Source organism: Chlorocebus sabaeus, chromosome 21, assembly GCF_047675955.1.
Source record: "Chlorocebus sabaeus isolate Y175 chromosome 21, mChlSab1.0.hap1, whole genome shotgun sequence".
Classification (NCBI taxonomy): Eukaryota; Metazoa; Chordata; class Mammalia; order Primates; family Cercopithecidae; genus Chlorocebus; species Chlorocebus sabaeus.
This window is the reverse complement of record NC_132924.1, coordinates 53,836,694-53,863,035: the sequence shown is the minus strand read 5'-3', so window position 1 is coordinate 53,863,035 and position 26,342 is coordinate 53,836,694. Positions and strand designations below refer to the sequence as shown.

General features: G+C 43.2%; 1 protein-coding gene across 13 annotated transcripts in view; it reads right to left on the bottom strand.

The window, feature by feature from the left end:
* Positions 1-292: 292 nt before the first annotated feature.
* Positions 293-26,342, bottom strand: part of ICA1 (islet cell autoantigen 1) — a 156,996-nt gene continuing 130,946 nt past the window's right edge. For all 13 annotated transcript variants that reach the window (XM_007982050.3, XM_073009099.1, XM_007982059.3 and 10 more), the window contains 4 exons: positions 25,924-25,986; positions 25,780-25,821; positions 15,239-15,511; positions 293-564 (listed from right to left, as the gene is read on the bottom strand). In XM_007982050.3, coding sequence (XP_007980241.1) covers positions 443-564; positions 15,239-15,511; positions 25,780-25,821; positions 25,924-25,986 — 500 coding nt within the window. In that variant the 3' untranslated portion in view covers positions 293-442. The remainder of the gene's footprint in view (positions 565-15,238; positions 15,512-25,779; positions 25,822-25,923; positions 25,987-26,342) is intronic.

The window sequence follows — 26,342 nt, the reverse complement described above, 5'->3', positions numbered from 1 at the left end:
TTCCTACAGCCCTCCTCCAAGTGGGACAGAGTCTGGAGGCAGAGAAGGAGGCATCCAAGCTTTGCTAGTCTCCTGCTGCCTCTGAGGCTTCAGGACACGTCATTCAAACCTACCATCAAAGTAGGCTTCTGATTTCAACTTGGATCTCATGGTAGCCCACTGACACCGCAGCAGCCATGATGGGATGTAGGCAGGAGAGCGGCGGCCTGGAAACCGCTTCTAGACAATCCTGTATTGTTTAGATCCACATAGAAATACATGAAAACCCTTTAAACCAAATAAGAGTAAATAATTATACCAATATAAACAGGGTCATTGACCCTTTCATTTTATTAAAATGGCACATAATTATTAAAACAGCATACTGATCACTTTATACTTCTGCTACCGGCGGGGAAGCTGCTGGGGGCGGCATGTGAGTGCCCTCCCGAAGAGTACAGATTCATGCATTAAGCAATTCGTGTTCTTTATCGGTTTTCCCAACAGCATCAGGATTTGAGAGTGGGTCGAGGTCAGCGAAGAGGCTGAACCAGGCAGTCAGGTCTGAGGCAGCCTTAGCAGGTTCTGGGGAGAGAAGAGGACACATGAGCAAACCCACCTTCCAAATGGCCGCCTCTGCCATGCGGGATGCAGGCAGGTCCAGGTCATCTTAAAATGTAGGATGTTCAATCAGACAAATCCCTTTGCACTCTGTCTCTGACAACGGTTAGGGAATTCCAACTCCCGTGGCTGGTTGGCCGGTTGGTTAACATTTCCAAACCATGGCCTGAAGCTCTGTGAATAACAAGCTCTTGTGTTAACAAACTCCCACCTGCACCCCAACCCTACTAATGGCCATCGCCCATGAAAAGCTGCTCAAACCCTCAGGCCCTGCCACTTCACCACAACCAGGAAATAGCATAGTTATTTCAGAAATCAGACTGAATGGCTGAGAAAGCAAGGGGCTTTCCACTGCCTGCTGGAGGAATCTTTTCAAATCTGCTGGGTCAGGAGAAAGATTATGGCCACTCTTTTTACCCGTCAAAGCAACAGGCCCAAAAGGGTTTGGCGCCCAGGCCTGGCTTCTCCTCTTCTCTCAGGGTCATTGCCTTCTTCAATCCTTTCCTGTCAAAAGGAGGGCCCTGACATGCCTTCCCTTCTCCCAGGGGGTCAATTCCCCTCACTCTTCAGCCTCATTGGAATACTCCCTTCTGCTCTTCCACCTAAACACCTGCCGTAACTTCCTGAATACCACGATTATACAGCCAAATTATTTTCCAGATGAGGAGAACATTCTCAAAAGAGTGCTTCATGCAAGTTATTTCTAAATAAGATGAAGGCTTTGTTTAAAAGACATAAATCATTCCACATGAGAATCTAAGTTCATTGGCTTGGATGACCTGTGCCTTTTTTCTTCTCCAACAGGTGGGAGTGTCAGAAACATGAAGAAAATGTCTCTGATGGGTGATCCTTCTAGCTGAGAGCAGCTAGGAATGTGCTTGCCATCTGGCTGAAAAAGAGTCTCAGAAAGTATTGGTAGGACAAGTTGCTAAAAGTGGTTAGTGAGGGGATAGAAGCAATGGGATTATATCAATATAAACAGGGTCTTTGATCCTTTCATCAAAATGGCACTGAAATGCTAAGATAGGGTACTGACCACTTTATACTTCTGATTCCCCTCCCTTTCTCTTTTTGTAAAAAAAAGTCTTTTGTAGATATCAATGTATCTACATGTAAAAATCAGTGTATCTATGATAGTGAGAAAACTATATCAAGACTAGTTGGTAATATGCAAGTTATTACTATGTAACATTGAATTCCATGTGCAATTAGCCCTGGCATCACCTGGTTTATCTTGATATGATTATCTGAGACAAGAGAGCTCACTATAGCTTAATTGGAGGGGGAGTGGGCAGGGTACTGCCTACAAAAAGGGAGTCACTCATCTTGCTTTAGTCATGAAGGAGGTGGCCCAAGGAAACTCTATGGGGCATGACTGATTTCACTGGATTAGCCTATCTCTATTCTTGCTAGAGGATATCAAAATATCTTACAGATGACTCCAGTGCAAATATGCTACACGCTTGTTTCCCCTTCCTTCTAAACTCCTCAAGGGTCTTAGGAGGTCCTCCGAGCGTTATCATGGCCTTGCTGTGAGGAGTCACTGATTGTGCTTTGGGACAATCCTCACATTCCCCAGGCAGCCACTGTTGGAGACAAAGCAGGTGCAACTTATTTGCATAACACTTAAAAGAACATCATAGGAACACTTTATGATGATAATGGAATAGACACTTCCTTTAACTTCCTGTGGCCAACAAGAGAAAGTCAGTGATGACCAAAGAAACAGAGCTAGAGCTGCAAACACAGATGATATCTTCAGTTGAGCAGAGGCTCCCTTGGGGGACCTGTCCCAAAAGAGAACAGATCTCATGAACTTGAAACGACCTCTTTTGACAACTATGAAACCTGGCCCTTTCTGAGGAGCACAAATTAAATGCCCTATTTGGTGGTGGCAATGGCATTTTTGGCTAAAAATAGCAAACCTCAGAGGCCTTTCATACCTTGGTATTTCCAACCAAACTTGGGAACCACCCAACCACATGTAGATATTTGACTCGTTCACATTAGGTACAATTTGATAAAGGGAATTATGAATGAGGACATTAAGCCAGAAAAAGAAGTCAGAATGTAATTTCTGGGATTATGCAAAATTCTCCATCTCACAGCCCTGCTTTGAGCCCTAGAAGTTCAAATGGAAATTAGCAAAGTAGTACAGAAAACGGGTTAGGCCACTGGAAAGGAAGGCAGCTGTCATTTCAGGGAGATAAAATGCTGTTTTTACCCTTCACTGCAGGGCTGTTGTCATTTGGACTGCTTGTCTTTGGCACTGGCCATGGAGTAGGAGGAGGATTGACACTGCTCTCTGACCAGCCTAATATTCAAAACCAGACCATGTCACATCTAGAGAAGAAGTCACATGAACCCACCAGTTGATGGCCATGTTCATGGTTCTCAACCACGGTGGCCTCCGAATAAAAATAAGACATTTCTCCCATGTTCCTCATACTGGAATACATTTGAGGAGACAGGAGATATGCATCAACAAACCCAATCCAAAAATATGAAAAATGAAGGAAAAGGTTAGATTCTGAAAACGAAACAAACAATTGCTATGGATAAGGCATCTTAGCTTTTTAGCTTTATTTATGCCCATTTTTCTTCTCAAGCACAATCATTTCATGATCATACCAAAGATTATCAGTGGTGCTCTAAGGAAAGCAGGTGCCTTGTTTGTCTGTCACAAATGGGGAAAAGCTTAAAAAAGAGAACACCATTAAATGAAGCAATAGGACTAGTAACTGCACACTTTCTCAACTTCCAATGTGATCCAGTCCTTTTATTTTCTACATAGCTAATATAAATTGGGAGATTTAATTAATACAGATAAGTAAATGACAGTCCAGTACAAATATATGTGGGGGAAAGAAATCCCTCTTTAACTTTATGCCTCCCCCTTACAATGGTATTTGGCTTGTGATATGGTTAGGCTTTGTGCCCCCACCCAAATCTCACCTTGAATCGTAATCCCATGGTCCCCATAATCCCCACTTGTCAAGGGAGATACCAGGTGGAGGTAACTGAATCATGGGGATGGTTTCCCCCATGCTGTTCTCCTGATAGTGAGTTCTCGTGAGATCTGATGGTTTTAAAAGGAGCTCTCCCCCATTTGCTCCACACTTCTCCTTCCTGCCTCCTTGTGAAGAACATGCCTTGCTTCCCCTTCACCTTTGCCATGATTGTAAGTTTCCTGAGGTCTCCCCAGTCATGCTGAACTGTGAGTCAATTAAACCTCTTTCCTTTATAAATTACCCAGTCTTGGGCAGTTCTTTATATTAATAGCAGTGTGAAAATGGACTAATACACCTTGTATAACCCAATCATATGTTCTATAATGCCCCTTGTGCCCTGCCTGCCCCAGAATGGTTAAGAGGCATTCAGCACTCCTGTTTTAGGGACAGCAAACCTAGTTCCACACAGCATTTACTGTCTGTCCTGGAGGTTTTGGCATGACTCATATTTAATGCAGAACTTTACCATAAGCTTCTTTGCACCTCTGCTTTCATTCTATATATGCAAGTCTTATCTTCTCAATGAGACAAGAAATTTTTTGTTTTTCAATTTGCTCCAAAATACTTAACACAGCACAGGTAGATGTTTGCTGATTAAGTGGATTGTTGATTCTCACTATAAAATGTAGACCATCAGAGAATGCATCACTGTTGGGATCATTATGCTTAAAACTGTTATCCTTTTATTGGGATACTCTGGTCACAGTGTTTTTTAAGGAAAAGATTTGTATCTGATAAGGCCTTCAAGAGAGATCATGTTTGGAAAGCAGAGTTCAGATGGGGCAGTGAAACCAATGTCCAGAGCAAGAATGCCACTCCATATATGGCACAAAAAGTATAGGATTTAATGCCACTTGTTCACTCTGCCATTCTAAGCTTCAGACTTTCCAGTGGACTTCATTATAGAATTATACTCTATTTCTTAGTTTATATTTTCATCTCATCTCCTAGAGTCCTGAGCCCCTGGAAGCCAGGGACAATGTATTATTCATCTTTATATCCTTTAGTGCACTGAATGCTACACAATGGGTGTTCAAATATATGACTATTACATTAACATAAACAGAGTACTCTTTTAAACCGTGAGAAGTACACTTCTAAAGCATTATTTTAAGAGATGGCAAAGCAGTACCTGGCACATATTCAGTATTATAATAATATGCACTGGTTGAAGTATTTCAGTTTAGGCAAATGGCACAAACCTCACAAACTTATTTATTAAGACTAACTTAATGAAACAGGTGGCCTGTGACCGATTTATTAAATCTAGAACAATGAAAAAATACGAAGAGTTCTAAAAGGCATTGTTATTCATTGGAAAGGTATTTGAACACATACATAACAGAATTCACAAACAATCAAAAGCACTAGACTTGGAGGGAGCTATCTGGGACCGCGGAAATGTTCTAACACTGGACTGTGGTGAAGGCTGCACAATATAAAGTTACCAGAAATCCCTGAGCTGTTCTCTTATAATGGGTGAATTTTTGGCATATAAATTATACTGCAATAAAACAGTTTTTTAAAATGACCAGTATTTGGTGTAATCCAGGAATAACATAACCTCCCTGGTTCCTAGAAAATTGGCCCCTGACCATTTTCCTTCTAGACCCAAATCACATAAAACAGTGGTAAATGTGGAAAGTTACAGTTGTGGTTGCTGTGTGTGCCAAATAACGCCGATCATACTGAATTTAACTGGTAACTGTCACCGTTTCCTGCGATCCTTCTCTAACACTAAGTGTACCCAAGACCCACCTGTCCTCCAGAGCCCATGCCACCCTTCCCCTAACCCCTGCAGCTTGCCTTCAGTCTCTCAGAGCCATGGTTTTCACAATGTGTGTCCTCAAGAGAGGCATGGGCATCACCTATGTGCTGGTTAGAAATTCAAGTTCATGAGCCATTGCTGACCTACTGAATCAGAATCCCTGCAGGCAGAGCCCAGGAAATGATTTTAGGAAACACTCAGTGATTGTTATGTAAGTAAAAGTTCGGGAGGCACTTCCTTAGCTGGTCGCTGAGGCTGCCTAAGTCACCATTTGGATTAGAATCACAGGATGCCTTTCGGGCCAGTGTGAGGACTAGGAGAGAGGTACTCCTAAGAATCAGAGGGGCCCACTTCAGGATTCCACACCCCCAGGCAGCTGACTCCAAATCTTGCAGCTTTATGCTCTTCAATCCTATTGTCCTCGGACAGAGTTCCTGGAGGGCCCACACTTCCAGAGAGAACTGGAACTGACTCAGAAAAGCCAGGTGAGGAGTAGAGAAGTCAACCCCTCCCTGATCCCTGTATGCTATGTGACACAGTGGGAACTCAAACAAGGTAATTCTTCCCATTTCAAATATACGCATGACACTCAGCTGCAGAGAACACTGGAAAAAAGAGGCAGACTCGAAGCATTGTATTTTTCAAAGTATCACATGAACACATTCCTAAAAGGAGGCAGAAATCAATTTATATGTCAAAATGGAGCTCACTTCCCATCATGTAATGTGCGTGTTCTTAAAAAGCTATAAATAAGTGAAACATCTGTGTATCAAGTCATGCTTTAAAAGAACCCAGAGGCCGGGTGTGGTGGCTCACATCTGTAATCCCAGCACTTTGGGAAGCCAAAGCAGGCAGATCACTTGAGGTCAGGAGTTCAAGACTAGCCCGCCAACATGGTGAAACCCTGTCTCTACTAAAAATACAAAAATTAGCCAGGTGTGGTGGCAGGCACCTGTAATCCCAGCTACTCAGGAGGCTGAGGCAGGAGAATCACTTGAACCCGGGAGGCAGAGGTTGCAGTGAGCTGAGATCGCGCCACTGTGCTCCAGCCTGGGTGACAGGGTGAGAATGCATCTCAAAGATAAAAAAATAAATAAGAGGACCCAGGAATACAAATTATATTTTCAAACATGTGATTTAAAAGATGATAATGGCAGATTCCTTTATAGACAAAACAGATATCTTCTACTTGAATTCCTTTGTAAGTATGGATTTTTAAATATTGTTCACCTGAAGCACTCAGGAACCATACAGTGAACACCTAGAATCCAAGGATTTGGGGGCTTCTCTGCAGCAGAGGATGTGAAGATCATAAAGCCTGAAGACATCCCCTCTTTGGGAGCTAAGATGATGGGAAGAGTACACCTCAGAATGTTCACAAACACACACAGGGCATCATTACTCCCTTTCCCCATGGTGTGAAGCAGAAACGACAGCCAGTTTGCCAAGTCACATTCTTTTCTCAGAACAGTTATTAAGCATCAGTCTAACAATTCGACTACATGAGCATGAAGAGATAAAATAGTATGTCTATGACACCAACTATTTATGGAAAAAAAAGCAAATACTAAGCTCAGCTACAGTTTCAACCTCATTCATATCACTTTGGAAATTATTTAGGAGAAGGGTGCAATGAGGGTAATTACGGATTGAATGCCAAGCCAGATTTCAAATGTCTTGGCTTCTGTCAGGAAAAAATGCTATTTAAAGAGAACTTAGTGTTGCTAATATTCCCATAATTGCCATCAACTGTTCTCTAGCTGGTGTGAGTTGGCTGAGGCATTTTTAACATGAAGGTGTGGCTAGAAAGATGTCAGCCCATCTCAGAGTAGTTCTGTCAGGAGAGGGGTGGTGAAGAGTGAGCGACCAGGGCAGTGAGTTCTGTGAACAAAATGACTACCCTAGCTTTCAGGATCCTTTGATATGTCAAATGTGCTACCCATTTGCAGGAAACATATAAAATTTTCTTAGAGCAACGCTGCCCCCCTTACTCACGTAAAGGAAAACCTAAATCAGCCAAGCATAAGGCTGGCCAGCTAGAGCAGCAAGTGAAGCCAAAGGACACCGCCCAGAGCTGTGCTTTGCCATGGGTGTCATTTACCAGCTGGGAGAGCCGAAGACCTGGGCTGGGCGGGGATCACAGCCTGGAGAGCTCTGCTTGGGGCTGCCTGTGAAGGAGAGAGTGGGAACACCACAACCACGTGGCCAAGCACCACCCTGATACCCACAGTTCCCCATCAGGCCTAGTTTCCATACCTGCAAGGGGGAGATAAAATGTCCTGCCTCATTTGGGGGTTGTTTGGATAAAATGGGATCTTGTAATGAAACTAGGTAGGAGAGAGGCTAGAGAGCAGGCCCTCAGTAAACCTAAGCTGAATCTGGGAGTTTGTAAGCTAAGTAGACAAGTAGACGACAGGATTAACCCCTGAGGGCATCATCTTCAAGTGTTCCCATTTTAGGACTGGTTTCTTTTCATCTAGTGTCATTTGTCAGTTGTCCTCTCCCCCACTTCTTGCCTGACATCCATGCATCCATCCATCCATCCATCCAGCCAGCCAGCCAGCCAGCCAGCCAGCAAGTACTTTTGTACATTTACTGTATTCCAGGCACTGAGCTGTGTTCTGGAAATACGATGGTGAGCAACATAAATATGGGCCCTGTTCCCATGACGACCTCGAGCGAGAGACAGAAAATGGAATCAGAATGAGATCCTGTCATTTGCAACAACATGGATGGAACTGGAAGACATTATGTTAAGTGAACTAAGCCAGGCACAGAAAGACAAACTTTGCATGTTCTTACTCATTTGTAGGAGCTAAAAATTAAAACAATTCAATTCATGGAAATAGAAAGTAGAATGATGGTTAACAGAGGCTGGAAAGGGTGGTAGGGGTGGGGGTAGTAGGGATGGTTAGCGGGTACAAAAATCTAGGTAGATAGAATAAATGTGATCTAGCATTTGATAGCATGACAGGGGGACTGCAGTCAACAATAATTTATAGCACATTTAAAAACAGCCCAAAGAGTATAATCGAAATGTGTGTAACACAAATAAATGAGAAATGCTTGAGGTGATGAACACTCCATTTACCCTGATGTGATTATTACACATTGCATGCCTGTATCAAAATATCTCACATACCCTACAAATACATACATCTACTATTCCCATAGAAATTAAAAGTTAAAATAAAGTGAATCAATTTTACAATAAGGTAAGGGGAGAGGAATGATTAAGTACAGGTTGTCATGGACGTGAGGAGCAGAAACACCCTGACTGCTCAGGCGGGGGGACTCAAGGAAGGCTCCTCAGTGAGATGACATTGGAGCTGAGATGCTGAAGGATGAGAAGTTAGCCAGGTAAGACAAGCAGCATGCTGCGGAGGTGAGTGGCATGCTCTAAGGAGAAGGGAGAGCATGTGCCAAGACCCCATGGTGGGCACAGATGGGTGCACTGAAGCTTGATATGGCTGGAGTCAGGTGTACAGATAGCACACGCAGTTCTCCAGGGAAGCAATGCCACGAAGACAGCTAAGCAAAGATATGGGAGGTGTGGACAGTGAAGAGACAGTCATGTCCTAAAGGACCTTATAAGCCATGCTGAGGAGTTTAGACCTTATTCAAATGGTGGAACAACTGCAACAACTAAGCAGGTCACAAGGCCTTTCTGGGGCTCCTTGATTCCCTGATCTATAAAACGGGTGTGGAGTAGATCAAAGTTCCTTCTGTGGACTAAATTCTGCAGAGCTCCAAAGCCTGCAAATGCCCCTCAGCAGGCATACGAAGGGCTGCACTTTGGTGGAACTCAGTTCCACTGCCTTGTGCTAAGAGTGCCTGCTCTGCATTCAAACTAAAAATATATCCCATGGTCTTTTCCCTCACATGATTCTGAGTACTGGGAATGTCAGTTACCTGGAGCCAGGCTAAGCCAGGAATGGCAGGAGGTGAGCACTGTTTGATGAAAGGTGAAATGGAGATAACCCAAAGCCTGACATTATATTAGCCTTAAATGGAAATCCACCCAGATGGCAACGGCATCTCAGAATTCGGTAAAACAAAAGAACACCGTGAAGGAGCACAAGGCTGTATGTTTTTGGGAATTTGGAACAAGATTCCTAACTTTGGTTTGCAGAGTCCTAAATTAAAAGATGTCCTGATGCGTTTATTTTGAGCCGCTGGTAATCTTTCTAGTATCAGTGTCTACTTCTAAATTTTGGAAATGGGTAGAAAATTGAGAACATTGACTCTAAGGCCTCTCAGCATCGCCTGTCTCCAGCTCAGGTGGCCTCTCTGGCTGGCTCTCCTCCTACTCACACAAAGAGGCCTCGAGAAGGCACAATTTTCTCATCACTGCATGACACAGGAACCCCCACCCCCTATCACACTGATAACTTCAGTCACTCTTAGAAATCCCAGCTAAAATTAACTTCATCTTCTCATTTTCAGCACAACTTAATTCTACATGCATTCCTTTGTTTCGGACTCTTAGAGCTTAAAGTAGGAGGAAAAGAAGATATCAGTGTTCTCCAAATCCCCCTTCCTCTCCATTTCCCCAGGGGACTGGGGACAGAACGAGGAGAGAGGTCAAAGAAGAGAGGTAGAGAGGTGGAAAAGCAGGGGCGAATCCAGGGAGACGACAGAGGAGGAAACTGAAGAGATGAAGGAGGAAGAAGAGGGGGAAATGTGGATTGTGAGACGGGTTGAGGGAGCTGGGGAGGTGGCCCAGAGCTTGCAGTTCAGTCCTGGTGCCTGTCCCTGAGGACTCGGTGCCCCAGTCTCTCACAGACAGCCAGGACAACCTGAGACTCAGCAGGGTTGTGCCAGAGTGAATGTGGCTGCTGGCACACAGGAACATGATTTCCTAGGACAATCTCAATTTCAAATATTCTATTCTGGAGTATCATTCAATTTTGTGTGGACTTAGCCTCTGTCTCCCATACCCATTCCTCCTTTACGGCTCCCCAAATGTCTCCATCCCTGTGTGCGACCAGGATGCCCAGGCCAGGGTGTCATTACAAATTCTGCCCCTCTGACGGCTTCCAAAGAGATGCCTGAAGAGCCCCACTGGGAAATCCCTTTTGCTATCAGAGACTGTACTGAGAGGTATGGTAAAAGGCATGGATTCTGGAGTCAGGCTGCCTGGGCTCAAAATCTGGCCTGCCCATTAACAGGAGTGTGATCTGGGGCACATCACTTAACCACTGTTCCTCAGTTTCCCAGGCAATAAAACGGGTAATAGTAGCTGGCTGGCAAGGGTGCGGTGAGGATTAGAGTTCATCCATGTGAAAAGCACACAGGACAGTTCTTGGCACATAGCACATGCCACACCAAGTGCTGGCTGTTATTTTACCATCTACAAATTGTAGATTCACTGAATCATACAATTTTAGACCTCCGCATCTCTGCAGTGGGAACTAACCGAAGGGTAAGAAGATAACACAGGGATAAGAAGCTAAGTCCATGACCTCATTTTACAGATAAGAGGTAAAGGCCCAGAGAACTGAAGGGGCCTGACCACCAGCTTCAGAGTGAGGAGGGGTAGGGGGGATTGCAAGATAAAACCCAGGCTCTGAACTCCTCCCCAGTGTTTCACTGAGCCAGGATGCCAAATAGTCTTTTTATTTTTTTGATACAGGGTCTCACTGTGTTGCCCAGGCCAGAGTGCAGTGGCATGATCACAGCTCACTGCAACCTCCACCTTCCAGGCTCAAGCAATCCTCTCACCACAGCCCCCCAAGTAGCTAGGACTAGAGGCATGCGCCAGCATGCTCAGCTACTTAAAAAGAAATTTTTTTATTTTTTACTTTTTGTAGAGATGGCGACTCACTATACTGCCCAGGGTGGTCTCAAACTTCTGGCCTCAAGCAATCCTCCTGCCTCAGCCTTCCAAAGTGCTAGGATTACAGGTGTGAGCCACAGTACTTGGCCAACCCAATGAGATTTTCTACTCTGTGTTTAGTTTGACTACTTAGTCATTTAAGTGGTTTATTGAAATAGGTCTTTGAGATTATCTGGTTGATCAGGGGAAGCAGTTTCAATATAGGGTGGCCAATGTTTAATAATAATTATTAAACTATTATATATAACTATTCATGTGCATAGGTAGATTTTTTTTTTTTAATAGACAGAGTCTCCTTCTATTGCCCAGGCTGGAGTGCAGTGGTGTGATCTCTGCTCACTCTGCTTCTCGGGTTCAAGTGATTCTCCCGCCTCAGCCTCCCGAGTAGCTGGGACTACAGGCGCGCGCCACCACTCCCAGCTAATTTTTGTATTTTCAGTAGAGACAGGGTTTCACCATGTTGGCCAGGATGGTCTAGACCTCTTGACCTCATGATCCGCCCGCTTTGGCCTCCCAAAGTGCTGGGATTTCAGGCGTGAGCCACCATGCCCAGCCATGTACAGGTAGATTTTCTAGGCCATGGATGCAGTGAAAAAAAAAATCTCAAGTTAACATTCATCCTTTCCTCTTTTTTGAGGGGACTGAGGGTCCTGATAGAAACATAGAAGGCAAAATTTGACAATAGGATCAGTTATGAAGCAGAATGTCCATCCTTCATTTGTAACAAACATGTGTTGAAGGATCAAGGATCCCTGAACTGGGAGCAGCTGCTGGGAATCTGTAAGTGTGGCAGAAGCTGAATGGGCTGCTTATTTCAACCACCTAGGTTTGGCTTTTTTTCCTCCTATCATTTCAATTCTGTAGGTATTCAATTGGCAGCTGTTTGCATGCAAAGGAAATAGTACAATAGTTACAAGTTAACTCAGCTTTTTTTTTTTTTTTTTTTTTTTTTTTTTTTTTTTAGAGACAGAGTCTCACTCACTCTGTCACCCAGACTGGAATGTAGTGGCATGATCTCAGCTCACTGCAACTTCTGCCTCCTAGGTTCAAATGATTCTCCTGCCTCAGCCTCCTGAGTAGCTGGACCTACAGGTGCGCACCACCATACCCAGCTAATTTTTGTATTTTTAGTAGAGACAGGATTTCACCATGTTGGCCTGGCTGGTCTCAAACTCCTGACCTCAAGCCATCTGCCCACCTCGGCCTCCTAAAGTGCTGGGATTATAGGCGTGAGCCACCGTGCCTGGGTGGTAACTCCTTTAACACTGACCTTGATAGAATCCCAGCAGAGGAAATAAAACTTTTAGCGGACAGAATGACCCTTTTAAATAGGAAATCAGATCATGTTACTCTGTGGCTCAACATGCTGTGATGGCTCCCAGTTTTACTCGGGCTGAAAAAAGGTCTAAGTTCTTCCAACAGCTATGAGTCCCTGTATGGCCTGGCCTCCGCCTTTGCATCCTCTGAGCATCCCTCCCCCTTGCTTTGTTGGCTCCAGCCAAGTGCCCTTCCTGAAGACCCTTCACTGTACCAGGCATGTCCTCACCTAAGGCATTGGCACAGGTTGTTCCATCTGCCCAAAGCTCCACATGGTTCATTCTCACCTCCTGCAAGTCTCTGCTCAGATCTCATCTTCCCAGTAAGAACCTATTCAGTTGTGCAGCCTGACCTACTACCCTGACAGTCCCAACACTCCATTATCCCCAGGCTCTACTTTTTCCTTTTCTCCCTAACATTGATCAATTTCTAGCCTACTGTGCGATTTGCTTATTATTATGCTTATTATTCTCTGCCTGTCTGCATCCTGTTACAGTGTGAGTTCCAGGACAGCAGACAGCCTTGTCTGTTTTGTCCTCAGCTGAATTCTCAGCGCCTGGCACACAGTGGGGCCCAGTAAATATTTGTTGAATGAATGACAGACTTGCTAAAGTGCTAGTAGGATGGCAACCTCAAATGAGATTTTGTTGGCCTGAGTAACAAATGGCCTCCCTTTGCAGTTCCTGTTTCTCTTTCCGTAGCATGAGCTTGTGTTTCTCTCTCCCTCTCAGAACACCTCCCTCCTTAGACCTCAATGTGGTTTGGTGCCTTTCCCATGTATATAGGGCAAGGCTGAAGTGCAATTCCCCGTGGCCGTTGCCCTTGTCATAGCTCTCAGGCATCGTCTGGCAGCCCCACTGTGGGCACTGAGATGAGCCTCTCTCACTTTGCCCGCTCAGGAAGTGGGCGTGGAGCTCTGACTTCTTGGCTGTCTGCGGATGTGTGTGCATGGGCTCTTACAATGACTGACACTCAGTCACCCTGGCTAAGCAGGAACATAGTCCCAGCCATTCCCTCTGGGTAGTAGGGGCTCTTGTGTTTCCAAAGCTGAGGATCTGAGTGAGGTTCGTTCTGCAACACACCTCAGTAGCCCTAAGATATCACTTGAGGATCTGGGCTCTGCCTTGACTCTCTCAGGGCTTGTTAGCACCTCCACCACAGGTGGGTGGGGATGAAACTCTAGTCAGTTGGCAGCCTTATTCATTTGCAGCTCCCGTGAATGAGGTGGTGAAACCTGGGGTGAAACTCAGGGTGGAGAAACATTTTTGGATTTCATTTATCCCTGCTCTCTCTACCTCCATTACTGCACATAAATGAAATGGCTATGAAACAAGACAAAAAAAAAAGGAAGATAAAAGGAGTCATGTATTTCATTTAAAAAAAAAAAGAGACTTTTTTTTGGTCTTGCCCACCAACTCTTGTGTCCATGATCTCATCTCCAAAGACCTGAGGTTTTAATAGCCCATAATTACTTAATTGTTCCAGCTTTACCGTTTTGTTCTTAGCTTTAAGTGCCAGATAAACATGTTGTTTATTAGGGAGGCAGCCTAAATTCATAGAAAAACCAAAAGAGTTTGAGAATTTCTTAAGTGATTCCTGTTTTACAATTAAAGTCACATGAAAGAAGGAAAAAGTGTTGAAATACTAAAAAATGATTTCCTTTGTGTGTTTAGAAACTCAAACTTAAAAATTTAAATTTCAACCTGAGTTTCAGGCTTCGCCCTGTAAACCAATGTGTTCCAGTGCCAGCAATTCTCAGCCAGCACTTGTTGGTGTACCTTGAACCCTTACTGATGTTGACAACTCCCCCCAGCATTTTTTTTTCCAGAGAGTCTCACTGTGTTGCCCAGGCTGGAGTAGAGTGGCACGATCTTGGCTCACTGCAATCTTTGCCTCCTGGGTTCAAGCGATTCTCTTGCCTCAGCCTCCTGAGTAACTGGGATTTGGGATTACAGGCATGTGCCATCATGCCTGGCTATTTTTTTTTTTTGTACTTTTAGTAGAGACGGGCTTCCACCATTGTTGCCCAGGCTGGTCTCGAACTCCTGACCTCAAGTGATCCGCTCACCTTGGCCTCCCAAAGTGCTAGGATTACAGGCATGAGCCACCACGCCTGGCCTGACAAACCACTTCTGATCAGTGTGGAGACTCTTATTTTTTTCTGAGGCTGAGGAGGTACTGTTTGGCCCTGTGTTTCGGGCAGAACCACAAGAGTGGAGCTAGTTGGGGGTCCTCAGGGAAGAGGTGGATCAGAACAGAAGGGGAGCAGAAGTGCAAGATAAAACTTAGTCTGCAAAAACAGTGAAGAAGCCCCGTGCAATGTCAGTCAGCACCCAGGAAGAGGGCATGCTTATGGGAACGTGGAGAACTCAGGGCGGAGTGGCCAAGTCAACAGGGCCTTGACCATGAAAGCAGTTTGATCCTCTCAAGTATGCCACAAGTCGTCTAAAATCCAAGGATGACAATATGATTTAGAACCACTCCTCTAACCTTTGATATTAACACAGGGGGAGAATTATGAAAAGGAATGTATTTTAAACCCTGCAACATAAAGTTGGAATGTGATTCTGAGTCTCCAGTTTAAAAGTCAATAAAAATAGAGAAAACATTAAAAAACACAAAGAAGGAAGAAATGTGCGTTTGGATTGAAAATAAAAAGAATGAACAAACAAAAAATCCCATTTCAATCCCCACCATACCTACCTTGTAGCGAGGCCTGTAAGTCTTTCATATTTTGGTCTAAAAGCTGCGAAGGAAGGAAACCTGAGCCTGTCTGGGGCTTGGGGTCTGGCTCTCCCAGGGCCATAGTGGGCGCTGCTGGCTCCTTCACTTGGCCATCCCCAAACACAGCAGCCCACTCTTTGCTGAACTCGCCCTCTTCCAGGGAGGAAGCATTGAAGATCTCACTCAACAGCAGCAGGTCATCTTTGTCAGCACCTTCGGGTTCCGGGGTCCCTGCCACTGGTCCCAGGCAAGCTGATTGAAGTAACAGAGAACAAAACATCACCACGGAGGGCTCAAGCCCTCAGGAATCAATGTTGTGGGGGCTGCGAAGGGGGAGACTGGGTGATGGCTGGATTTAAGAAAAAGGTCATCAAAATATAAGTTCATGCCATTATTATAGCCTCTCTTAAGAGTTTATAGAATTAAATTTCTAATCCCATGTTCCCTTGTCCCCTGTCCTCCAAAGCAAGTTCAGTTTCTGAGCATCAGACTCTAGGGTTTTGCTTTTTCTTTAATATAAAAGCAAATTTGCCAAAACATTTCTCAGATATGAAACAAAGCCAAGATTGAAAACGTGTTGGAGATCTTAGTTCCTTGTGTGTATAGCTTCCCAAATCTTCCCACGCAAGCCCTCAATACACATTGCCTGGCTGGAACAGCAACACACCAGGTGGCAGCCTGTCCTACCACCCAGGATGGGGAAAGAACCTTCACCACGCCCTGGTTCAGGGCACGACAGGGAAGGGGAGGATGTCCAGAAGCTCAACAATGCCCAAGAGAGGCATCCTTACTTCCTTCCCACTTTGCTGAAACTCCATTGCATGAAGCAAAGGAAAAGTGGATCTGGTTTACCTGAGTACCTTTTGCAGCAATAAAATAAAAGAGAAAGAGGCTGCAGGTCAGGGAGCTTCACAGGCTAGAGACACAGTTCTGGGGGAGTTGAAGTGAGCACCAGATCAGAGGCGAAGCCTTAGGTCCACCTCTTCCCTACTGTGTGACTTCAGTAAAACCCTTAGACCCCCGTGAGTCTCTGTTTGCTCATCCATAAGGTTATCATGTTAATAAGGGCCACCTCGGTGTTGTCAGGAAGACCAAAAGAAATACACCTTAACCCTAAATGCCTTTCCAGAAGGAAGGCTTTAAAGAAGACAGCCATCCTTACATTACGAACATTGGCAGAATACTGAATATTGAATACAAGTAGCATTACTATCAGAAATCTTACACCAAGTCCTTTCATTGGGTTTATTACATATTTTGAGAACCAAAGACAGATAGTATTATCAACTGTGGCTTTGTGGTGGTATCTAATTGCCACTTGGAAACTATAAACATTTTTGTTGTTAATTCATAAAGATAAGAAAAAAATCATGTTTAATATTTTTTTTTCTGAGCCATGCTGCAATTCTGATATGGTCATATTAAATGAGATGACCAGGTTTTGAAGATATATCATCTTCAAATATATAAGATAATTAGTAAGTAAAGGCTTTTTTTTTTTTAAGTTCTCTGTGTTGGCTTTACTGGATCTATTTTCAATCACACTTTACATAAAGATCTAAAGATGAAGGGGATTTCTGATGTGCTGAGCAGACAGGCTATAAATCAGGGAGGGGAAGAATCTAGTCACTCTCATGTCGCTGTGGTTTAAAAATAGTGGCAAAACATCATTTTAGTCGGACAACTGTCTAATGTAAGCATTCTTATTGTTTGTGTTATCACAGAAATTCTCACTAAGACATAGCCTGTAGGTGTTGTGGGTGAGAAGATGGGGAAAATGGCATTTTAAACAGGCTTCTGAGACAGTGTGATATTAACAGGGTTGTTCAGGAACCACTTGAGCCTGCACGTGGTGGGCGAGGCAGCACTGTAAGGTCAGGCAGGTGGCCCACCTCTGTCGATGAAGGCAGGAGTTAAGGAAAGGAAAGCAACCTTCGCAGTTCAGGATGTGTCCATCAACACCTGTATCTATGCATGCTCCCCTCCCCAGCATCACCCTTTTAATGATTATTAACATTACAGAACTCTACACTTCCTACTTTCAGGTGGGACTAGAATGCCCAAACCCTTTCTTACAGTTTACTTTTTGCCCTGACTGAAACCAGATAACTACTGAACCAAACCTGTTTTATTGAAACCAAGTCAAGTCAATGTGTAGACCCTGGAGGAGCAGATAATTTCAAATGCACCTTGGAAATGACGTATGTTCCTTCTACAGTTGCTTTGTACAGCCCTCCACTAAGTCAAATCCTAGATGTCTGTCCAGGGAAGATCATTACTAACATTAGCAACAACAAATAATAAACTGTAAGCCTTCTAAAAATAACCACAGACTGTAACAGCTCCATCTTTGTTTTTATTGTTTAGGTTTTGTGCTGTGGTGTTTATAATGGACTTTGGTGGTTTTTGCTAACTCAGCATCCCTTCCCTCTGCTTCTTCAGTCTTTCCTTTGGGAAAATGCCTTCTCCATGTGATCCTGGTGAGATGCCACTGGAAATGACTCATTGCCCTCCACCCCAGTGAATGAGCGGCAAGGCTGGTCAGAGTCCTCCATCCCCTAGGCCGTGATGACTGGCTCAGGGGTGGACACATGTCAGACACCTCCCTGAATTTGGTATATAGAAACTTAATGGAAGAGGGCCTCCCTTTCTTTGGGATTCCAATCTCTAAAGATGCAAATTTCAGGCTTCCAGTGATAATGAAGTCAACACATAGAGGGAAACAGCCTGAAGAGGTGGGGAGAGAAGCCTGACAAAACTGTCTAAGCCCCTGGATCCAGCCTTGCTTGAAGCCAATCCACAATTGAGTGTCCCCACTACATGGATCAATACATTCTTTTTCGCTTTTAAAAATTTAAATCTAAACTATTTCAAATAGGGTTTTTCTAACTTGCAATCAGAAAACTTTTTATTAATACCATATCCTATTCAACTCAAACTTTTTAGTGACCAAAAAGAGAAAAGGACCCTTGGTGAGGATATTGCCTACAGCCAGTTCTAAACACAGATTCTGCCTACACCGAGGTCTACTATTGAATTTAGCCTTTTATTTAGCTTCCTGGTTATTCAACAGTTAACAGGCTACGTAGTGCACATTTTCTCTTTTAAGAGAACTCACCACTTAGCTAAAAGCAATGAAACTGGCACTGACTTGAACCATAAAATACAAAAACGTCCCAATTATTGCACTGATAATTAAGATGCTTAAAATTATTACACATATCTCATAAGAAAAATCTAATTACAAGTAGAAAAGGACAGGTTCAGGTCTGTAACCACACAAGTTGAGACTTGAGAAATAATTCTATAGTCAGTTGGCTTTTGAGAATCATGCTGTCATTTTCTTTGAAAAAAATTCAACTCAACTGAGAGAAAATGGAGACACATGCAGAGATGTGATAAGCTCTTCGGGAGAAACTCTAGTAAGAAACTCCCAACTGGAGTCAGGGCTTCCACCCATGCAGACGTGGATTGCTTCTGGGTTATGGTGCCCCACTCCTGCTTTTGTCTTAAAGGATGAACAAGGGCTGAGGATCTCTCAGGTGCCAAACCCACAGATGCTACTCCAAGCTCCCTTCACTCTCTTGCAGGCTCTTAAGTCTCCAGGTTTACTTTCTTATCAGATAACCCAACCACAGACACTGCTGCAAAAATAAGAGCCAACAGACATGACGTACTCACATCCTCACCTGTCTCCAACTCCATGAACTTGCAGGCATTGCCTCTCCTTTCTAACATAAGCCCTCTCTGTGCCCTCCCCTCCTTCCTGAAGCATGCTGTGTTCCCACCATTATTCAGATCCAGCATCTTTAGTCTTTCATTCTCCAATGCTTCCTTCCCTTAGCCACAGGAGATGTGTGCCTATCTCAACAATAATCAGCCTTCACTTGATGTTGCTCTCCACCGTCCCCTCGCACTTTCAAGTTACTGTTCTGGTTTCTTCTTCCTTCTACAACCACATACTCTACTTTGGCTCTACTCTTTTCTCAGCTGCTTGTAATTAAGTTCCTGCCCCCACCCTACATTGAAGTAGCTCTCTTGAAGGTCAGTAGTGAGATCCTCATGGCCAATTCCAACGCTCTTTTCCCAAGCCTTGACCTGTACAGCATCATTTGTACCACTGCCCGGCCTGGAAATGCTGCCATCTCCTGGGAGTCCCCATGAGGCGGCTCTCTTGGATGACCTCCCATCTCCCTGACAGTACCTTCTCCACTGCCTCCTCCTACTCTGGCTGCCCTTAAGGTTTCATCCCAAACCATCATACCTTCCCTACATTCTCTATAGAAGATCTTTCCTATTCTTAGGGTTCCAATGTCACCTCAGAAGGTTCTCCAATCTCTACCTCCAATTCCAAGTTCTTTCTGGAACTCCAAAGACAAATTCCTGTCTGGGAGCCCTTCTGGGTTTGCCCATTGGTGAAGCTGCTGGTGCTCCATAGAGGAACGCTCTTACTGTGTATCTTTGCTTAGCATGTGTTATGGTTTGCATATCTGTCCCCTCCAAAGCTCAAACTTATATTTAATCCCTAGTGTGGCAGCATTGAGAGGTGGGGCATTTAAGAGGTGATTAGGTCATGAGGGCTCTGCCCTCACATATGGGTTAACCCATTCATGGATTAATGAATTAATGGGTTATCATGGGAGTGGGACTGGTGGCTTTTATAAGAAGAGGAAGACAGACCTGAGGGAGCACACTCGGCCCCCTCACCATGTGATGATGCCCTAAGCTGCCTTGGGACTCAGCAGAGTCCCCACCAGCAAAAAGGCCCTCACCAGATGTGTCCCTTTGGAATTGGACTTTTTAGCCCCTATAACTCTAAGAAATAAATTCCATTTCTTTCTTTTCTTTTCTTTTTCTTTGTGGAGTCTCACTCTGTCATCCAGGCTGGAGAGCAGTGGTGCAACCATAGCACTCCAGGCTGGAGTGCCTTCTGAGTAGCTGGGACTACAGGCACATGCCACCATGCCTGGCTAACTTTTAAAACTTTTGTAGAGATAGGGTTTCACTTTGTTGTCCTCTTGGTCTCAAGTGATCCTCCTGCGTTGATCTCCCAAAGTGCTAGGATTACAGGCATGAACCCTTTTCTTTATAAATTATCCAGTTGCCAGTATTCTGTTATAAGCAACAGAAGGCAAAGTTAGACAAGCTGGCTGTGAGATTACTCACTTACTCAAAGGCCTTCAATGGCTCCCTGACTACTGGGTAAAGTAACACTCTGTCTAGTGGTATTCAGGACCTCTACAGTCAAGCACGAATGCAGCCCTTTCAGTCACTCATCCACACAGCCATCTAAAAAGCCTTCATTCAATTCGGCAGAACTTCTCTACTTGCCATTGCCCAAACATATTCTGGGAACCGGATGGTTTGTCCCAGTGAGAAAAATCATAATTTTTTTTTGCAACCAATAGGAATCTTAGAGATCATCTCCTCTAACTCACTTTACAGACAAGGAAAAAGACACCCAAGTTAAATAACCTACCCAATGACACAAAATTTATTAGTTACAGACAATCTTGCTAGGGACCCCGACGCACAGGTCAAGGTGTTTTCTCACTGCAGCACTCTGCTGTTACTTCAGAACCTATTAAGGATCTCATGTATAAATTAATATTTAAGCTTTTGTAAAGTGTTGAGGGTTTCTAAGGTCTGATGGCTCCGCTGGCAGCCAGGCACCATGCAGGCACCATGGCAGAAAGGCTGAGATGACAGATCCACTCAGCATGTTTGCTCTGTACTGCACAAGTTCTCAAAAATAAAAACCCTATGCCCCTGGGAGAACATTCCCTAGGAGAACTGATCCTGATCCAATGAGCAATATCTGTGTGAAAACTCACATAGAAAGGAAGCTCTTCTAAGTTCAGACGCAGTGTGGGAAATCGGTGACAGCTCACTCAGGTGGTATTTTTGAACTCATACTGAGTTTCATGACCTCAGCATAAATTAGAACACAGAAGATGGAAGGAAACATAACTACATAGAACAAAAATGAGAGCACAGGAAAGCTGGCAGATAAATGTCACTTAATTTACCTTCATCTGCGTGTGAAACAGGAAGACTCCATCTCTCTGGTTTTCTCCCCCATCCCCACTCTCGATATTATGACTAATCGTAAAGGCCACACGCTTGCAATATAGATGAAAAACCCCAAACACCAACACTATCCTCACATCACTCAAAGAGAGTAGGGGTAAGATAGGGAGGAAAACACCTTACGAAAAAGGCTAACAAGAAAAACATATTCTATGTTATAACAAACTGTACTTGTTTGGAACTCAAGAACACTGCTTCTAAGAACTTCCCTCTGATGAAAAATGATATGAATTATAATAAGAACAGATAGAGGAAAAACTACTCCTACTCTCCGAAAAACAAAACAAAACAAAAAACAAACAACAAACCAACAGTACTGGACCCTAAGTAGGCACTAAAAAAAAATTCTTGCTCATGATCCCCAAGCTTACTACTCCATTTCAGCAGTAGATCTTAGCAGACAAGTAATCTTACTGAAAAACATAAAACCTAGGGCAGGGATAAATATTTATAGAATCTTTACAGAAATTTTTTTTTTTTTTTGAGACAGAGTGTCACTCTGTTGCCCAGGCTGGAGGGCAGTGGTGCGATCTTGGTTCACTGCAACTTCTGCCTCCCTGGTTCAAGTGATTCTCCTGCCTCAGCCTCCAGAGTAGCTGGGATTACAAATGCCCATCACCACGCCTGGCTAATTTTTGGATTTTTAGTAGAGACAGGGTTTCATTATGTTGGTCAGTCTGGTCTCGAACTCTTGACCTCAAGTAATCCACCCACTGGGGCCTCTCAAAGTGCTGGGATTACAGGTGTGAGCCACCGCCCCCAGTCAGAATCTTTATAGCAATCTTTAAAAAGGTAAATCTATAGAGAGCACTACAGGCTACAGGGTGATCAGCTAAGAACAGTATTTGGTTAAAAAAAAAATGTACCCAAGCCAGCAGTATATCCCAGGGTGCTGAGGAAGACTGAGAGGAGGGAAAGTTTATGAGAAAAGAGAAGGTGCTTATTAGTACTTGCCACTTCGTATGCGAGGAAGCAGTCAGATCCCTAGTCGGTAATATATGGATAACTGCAGGAGGCAATTCTGAGTAACTCAGGAGGAACTCAGAGGTAAACATGTATGATTGCTGTGGGCCAAAAGTTTTCACCCACACCTGTGGTAGCTGTTGAATGAGCTATTATTCTGACATGCAACCACAATTTAGAATCGTAAGTCTAGAAGTAGTAACCAAGGAAGTAGCAGGAGGTAAACATTTTATTTAGAATATAGAAAATTAAAATTATTTTAATTGGCTCAGTCTTATCCTAGAGATGGATCTTTTGGGTAAGGCCAACTTACGAGACTTAGGTGAGTTGAATTCATTGAACTTTCTTCTGCCTTGTAATACCACTTTTTTGTTCAGGTATCTGCTATTCATTTTTCTTGGCCCGATTTTGGGAAACACAAAGACTTCTCCATGTTATAATTAACAAATTGAGGTCAAATTGCCACATGTGGTCATAAGGCAATTTGAGAGCACTTTCACGTGGCTCAAAATGTCACTAACTTTTTTACTGAAAACAGTTTTATAAACTGTGGTCAAATAATGGTTTTCCATCACATTAGCTATTTAGAAGGAGAAAGCCAACGTCATTACAACACTGAATGGAGGTGATTTTCTGGGCAATGGCTCTTTGAGAATCGTTGCTGTTGTCACGAGCGGTCTGCTTTTTGATAACATTGTACCACGGCTTAGCCATTACTTGTCTAACAGAATTACCACTGGGAGTGAACCGGCCCCCAAGCAGCAGGGTGCTACAGCTTATCGCCCCCAAGTCCTATAAAGTCAGTCATCCCTGGATTAAGCTCTTTTTATTTCTTGACTGTTTAATGTTGTGCATATTGTAATCAGCATTTTAATTCAGGATTTGGGCCTTCCGGCAGTTTTTCAAAGTGCACACATTTTGAAGTCAACAAATTAATGAGTGTTCTTTTCTTCAGTCACCACAAATTTTCTGTGCACTGACAGAATATTTTTATTCTACAGACCACGTTAATATTTAAGCCGATGCTACCCTACGGATTGACAACATAGAAGCGGAGGCACACAGTGGGGCAGCACTGCTCATGCCTGAAGGAGGGCTGTGTGGGTTGGCAGTGGGAAAGAGAAAAGAGATATTATGTGACATTGCCTTTAACTGAGACAATGTGCAAACCAATACTTCTACCTGAGAACAACTACACATTTTAAGGGACCAGCATATTAATATCTCTATCTTTAGAATTACATAGAGTGCTCAAAAAAAGGGGTATGGACTGCATCTACAAAACTAACGAAGATCGTAACTATAAACTAATGAGATATGAAAGCTGTTTTAAATAAGTAGACAAGTGTCAATCTCATTCCAACATATCTTGGCACATGCTTTTGAGGAAGTTTATAAAAGTAAGCATCTATCGCAGGCAGCGGCATTTCTGATTTAATTCTCTGAAGAAATGCATGACCACTGGGTTAGGGTTGTACCTTTACTGCTGAGTTAAAGAAAATTAAATCTAAAGCCAAGAACCTTTTTTTTTTTAAGAAAGAGGGAAACAAAATACAGACTCGTATTTGCTGTGTCTGGGTAGAGAAACACCAAGATACACTGGGGGATGGAAGTATTGGAATAGGGAGGGGGTTAAGGAAGAGGAAAGAGAGTGAGGATTCTTTTACTGTGTATTTTTTTTTTTATTATAAGTCAGCTTTTGTCCCAATGTGAGTGTACTACCTAGTCAAATTCAAACATTAAAATGATAAAATTAAAGAAGGTGATAATAAAAGCAAAGAGCAAATTATACAAACAAGATGTTGGGAACGAGAGGAATAACATCCTTCCTATGAAAGTAAGTTAAAGCACGTGAAGGATTATAAATACATTTCTTAACCGGTAAGACTTGTTGAAACTGGGTGGTGGGTACCTAGGCTTGTTCTATTATTGTCTTTACCTAATTTTGGTAAGAATAAAATATTTATCCCTGCCAAAGAATAATTTGTAAAAGATGCCTTTACTCTATCAAAGTAATGTGTTCTAAAGCCAAGGAGGAAAATTTTTTACAAAAATGGACACCATGTATAGCAATCTACATTAGCTGCTTATTACTTCCACTACCTGGTATGATTTCAATGTTTACAAATGATTAGTCATTTTGATAAAACATGCATGGATATTCACACAATACTGCATAGTATTCTACATGTCATAAGACAGTAATAGGGAAAGCAGGTATCTGTCCTCAAGTTTATATCCCTAAACCGTGAAAACTTAATGCTAGAGGTGTGGTGCCTTTCCACTTTTGAAAAAACTTTAACCAATATCCTCTGTCTTCCAGAAACTCTTTTCCTCGTACACTCTGTAAATTAAATCAACATCAAGCCCAGGCTGAACTGAGTTGTCTGCCCTGGTTGACTGGGGCCTGCAGGATGACCTCAGCCAATCTGTAGTCCTGTGAGAAACCTGTAAAGCCAGGGGAGGCTGCATGACAGCCACCAGGGCATAGGAGGCTGTGGAGTTTGGCTCCAAATTTCAGGGGTATTTTGGACTCTTGGTACATCATTAAAAAGAAACCCTTGGTCAGATGGTGAGCTAAGGCTATAACTAGGCTGAACCCTCTCCATGTCTTAACATTACTTAACACTATACATGTCTCACTCAAATCCATGGTTCTGGATTCTCTTTTGGGAGATTATTTTGTAAGTGATTTTAGGTTTGGTAAATTCAGGTGTGGGACTTAACTAAGCAAACTCTCCCTCTGCATCTACCTAAGGGTCAGTAGAGAGTTAGCACAGTAAACCACCCAGAAAACATTACTAGTCCTACTATCTCAACTCATGACCATTTGACACAACCCTGTGTTAGAGGCCATCAAGTACCTCTTACACACGATCTCCAATTCTGACAAGAAACCACCAAGGCTGTTGCTACTGTTTCCATTTTACTGATGAGAACAACTGAGGCTTAGAGAGTTTAAGTATGAAGCAAATCGCTTAAAATACAGGCCATTTATGGTAAAACCAGTTTTTAAATCCACATGTGCGATTCTGAAAGCCATGTTTTTTCTACTATAGCATGTGACCCCTGACATAACTTTTAGCTGTAGTAGTTTGAACATTATGAAATTCATTATACCAATGATGATAGATCCCCCATACTAATTTGTGCTTGGGCATATTTAAGGTCATTTATAAAGACTGTCACCCAAGAAACTTTGCTTTGGAATGCAAAGCTATTAAAAAGAATAAGATTACATTTTCTTACATGCAAAAGAGTAATTTAAAAAATCAAACATGTAGTCCCAGCTACTCGGGAGGCTGAGGCAGGAGAATGGCATAAACCCGGGAGGCGGAGCTTGCAGTGAGCTGAGATCCGGCCACTGCACTCCAGCCTGGGCGACAGAGCAAGACTCCACCTCAAAAAAAAAAAAAAAAAAAAAAAAAAAATCAAATCATAATCCCAAAGAAACACATAAATCTTACCACCTTCCTCAGGTTTCATGTCTAACAGTTCATCTATGGGTCCTTTAGAGGAGAGGAAAGAAAACAAATTATGAGTTAGTTTCATTTTGTGAGGAGTTTGAGTCAAATAATTAAAATTGAGTAGTTTTCCTTAATCTAGATTACCTGAGCCTGCAGTATGTGTAGCGCTTTTGTCTAAGGCAGATAAAATACTTTTTCCATCTTCAGCTGTAATATAACATGTGCAACTGGTTACCAACAACTCGAAATGGTGTGCATGTTCATATGCTATTGCAGTGTAAGGTAAATGCACAGCCTCAGGAAGAAATGGGATCCACAAACTCACTCAGGCAGAAGCAGGGGTCCTCAGATTACACTGGACTCCTGCTACTGGCTCTCAGAGAATGCTGAATTAACAGCCCTGAATCTTTGCTTTGTTTGGCAGACAACCTGAAAATCATACGACATTGATCTAACAATTCTCCTTCCATGGACAAGTGTGTGACTTAAGTAACTGACTATTACTTGATGATGCTAATGAACTTTAGCCATATGGGCCTGGCTAAAATGAAAAGGTAGATTAC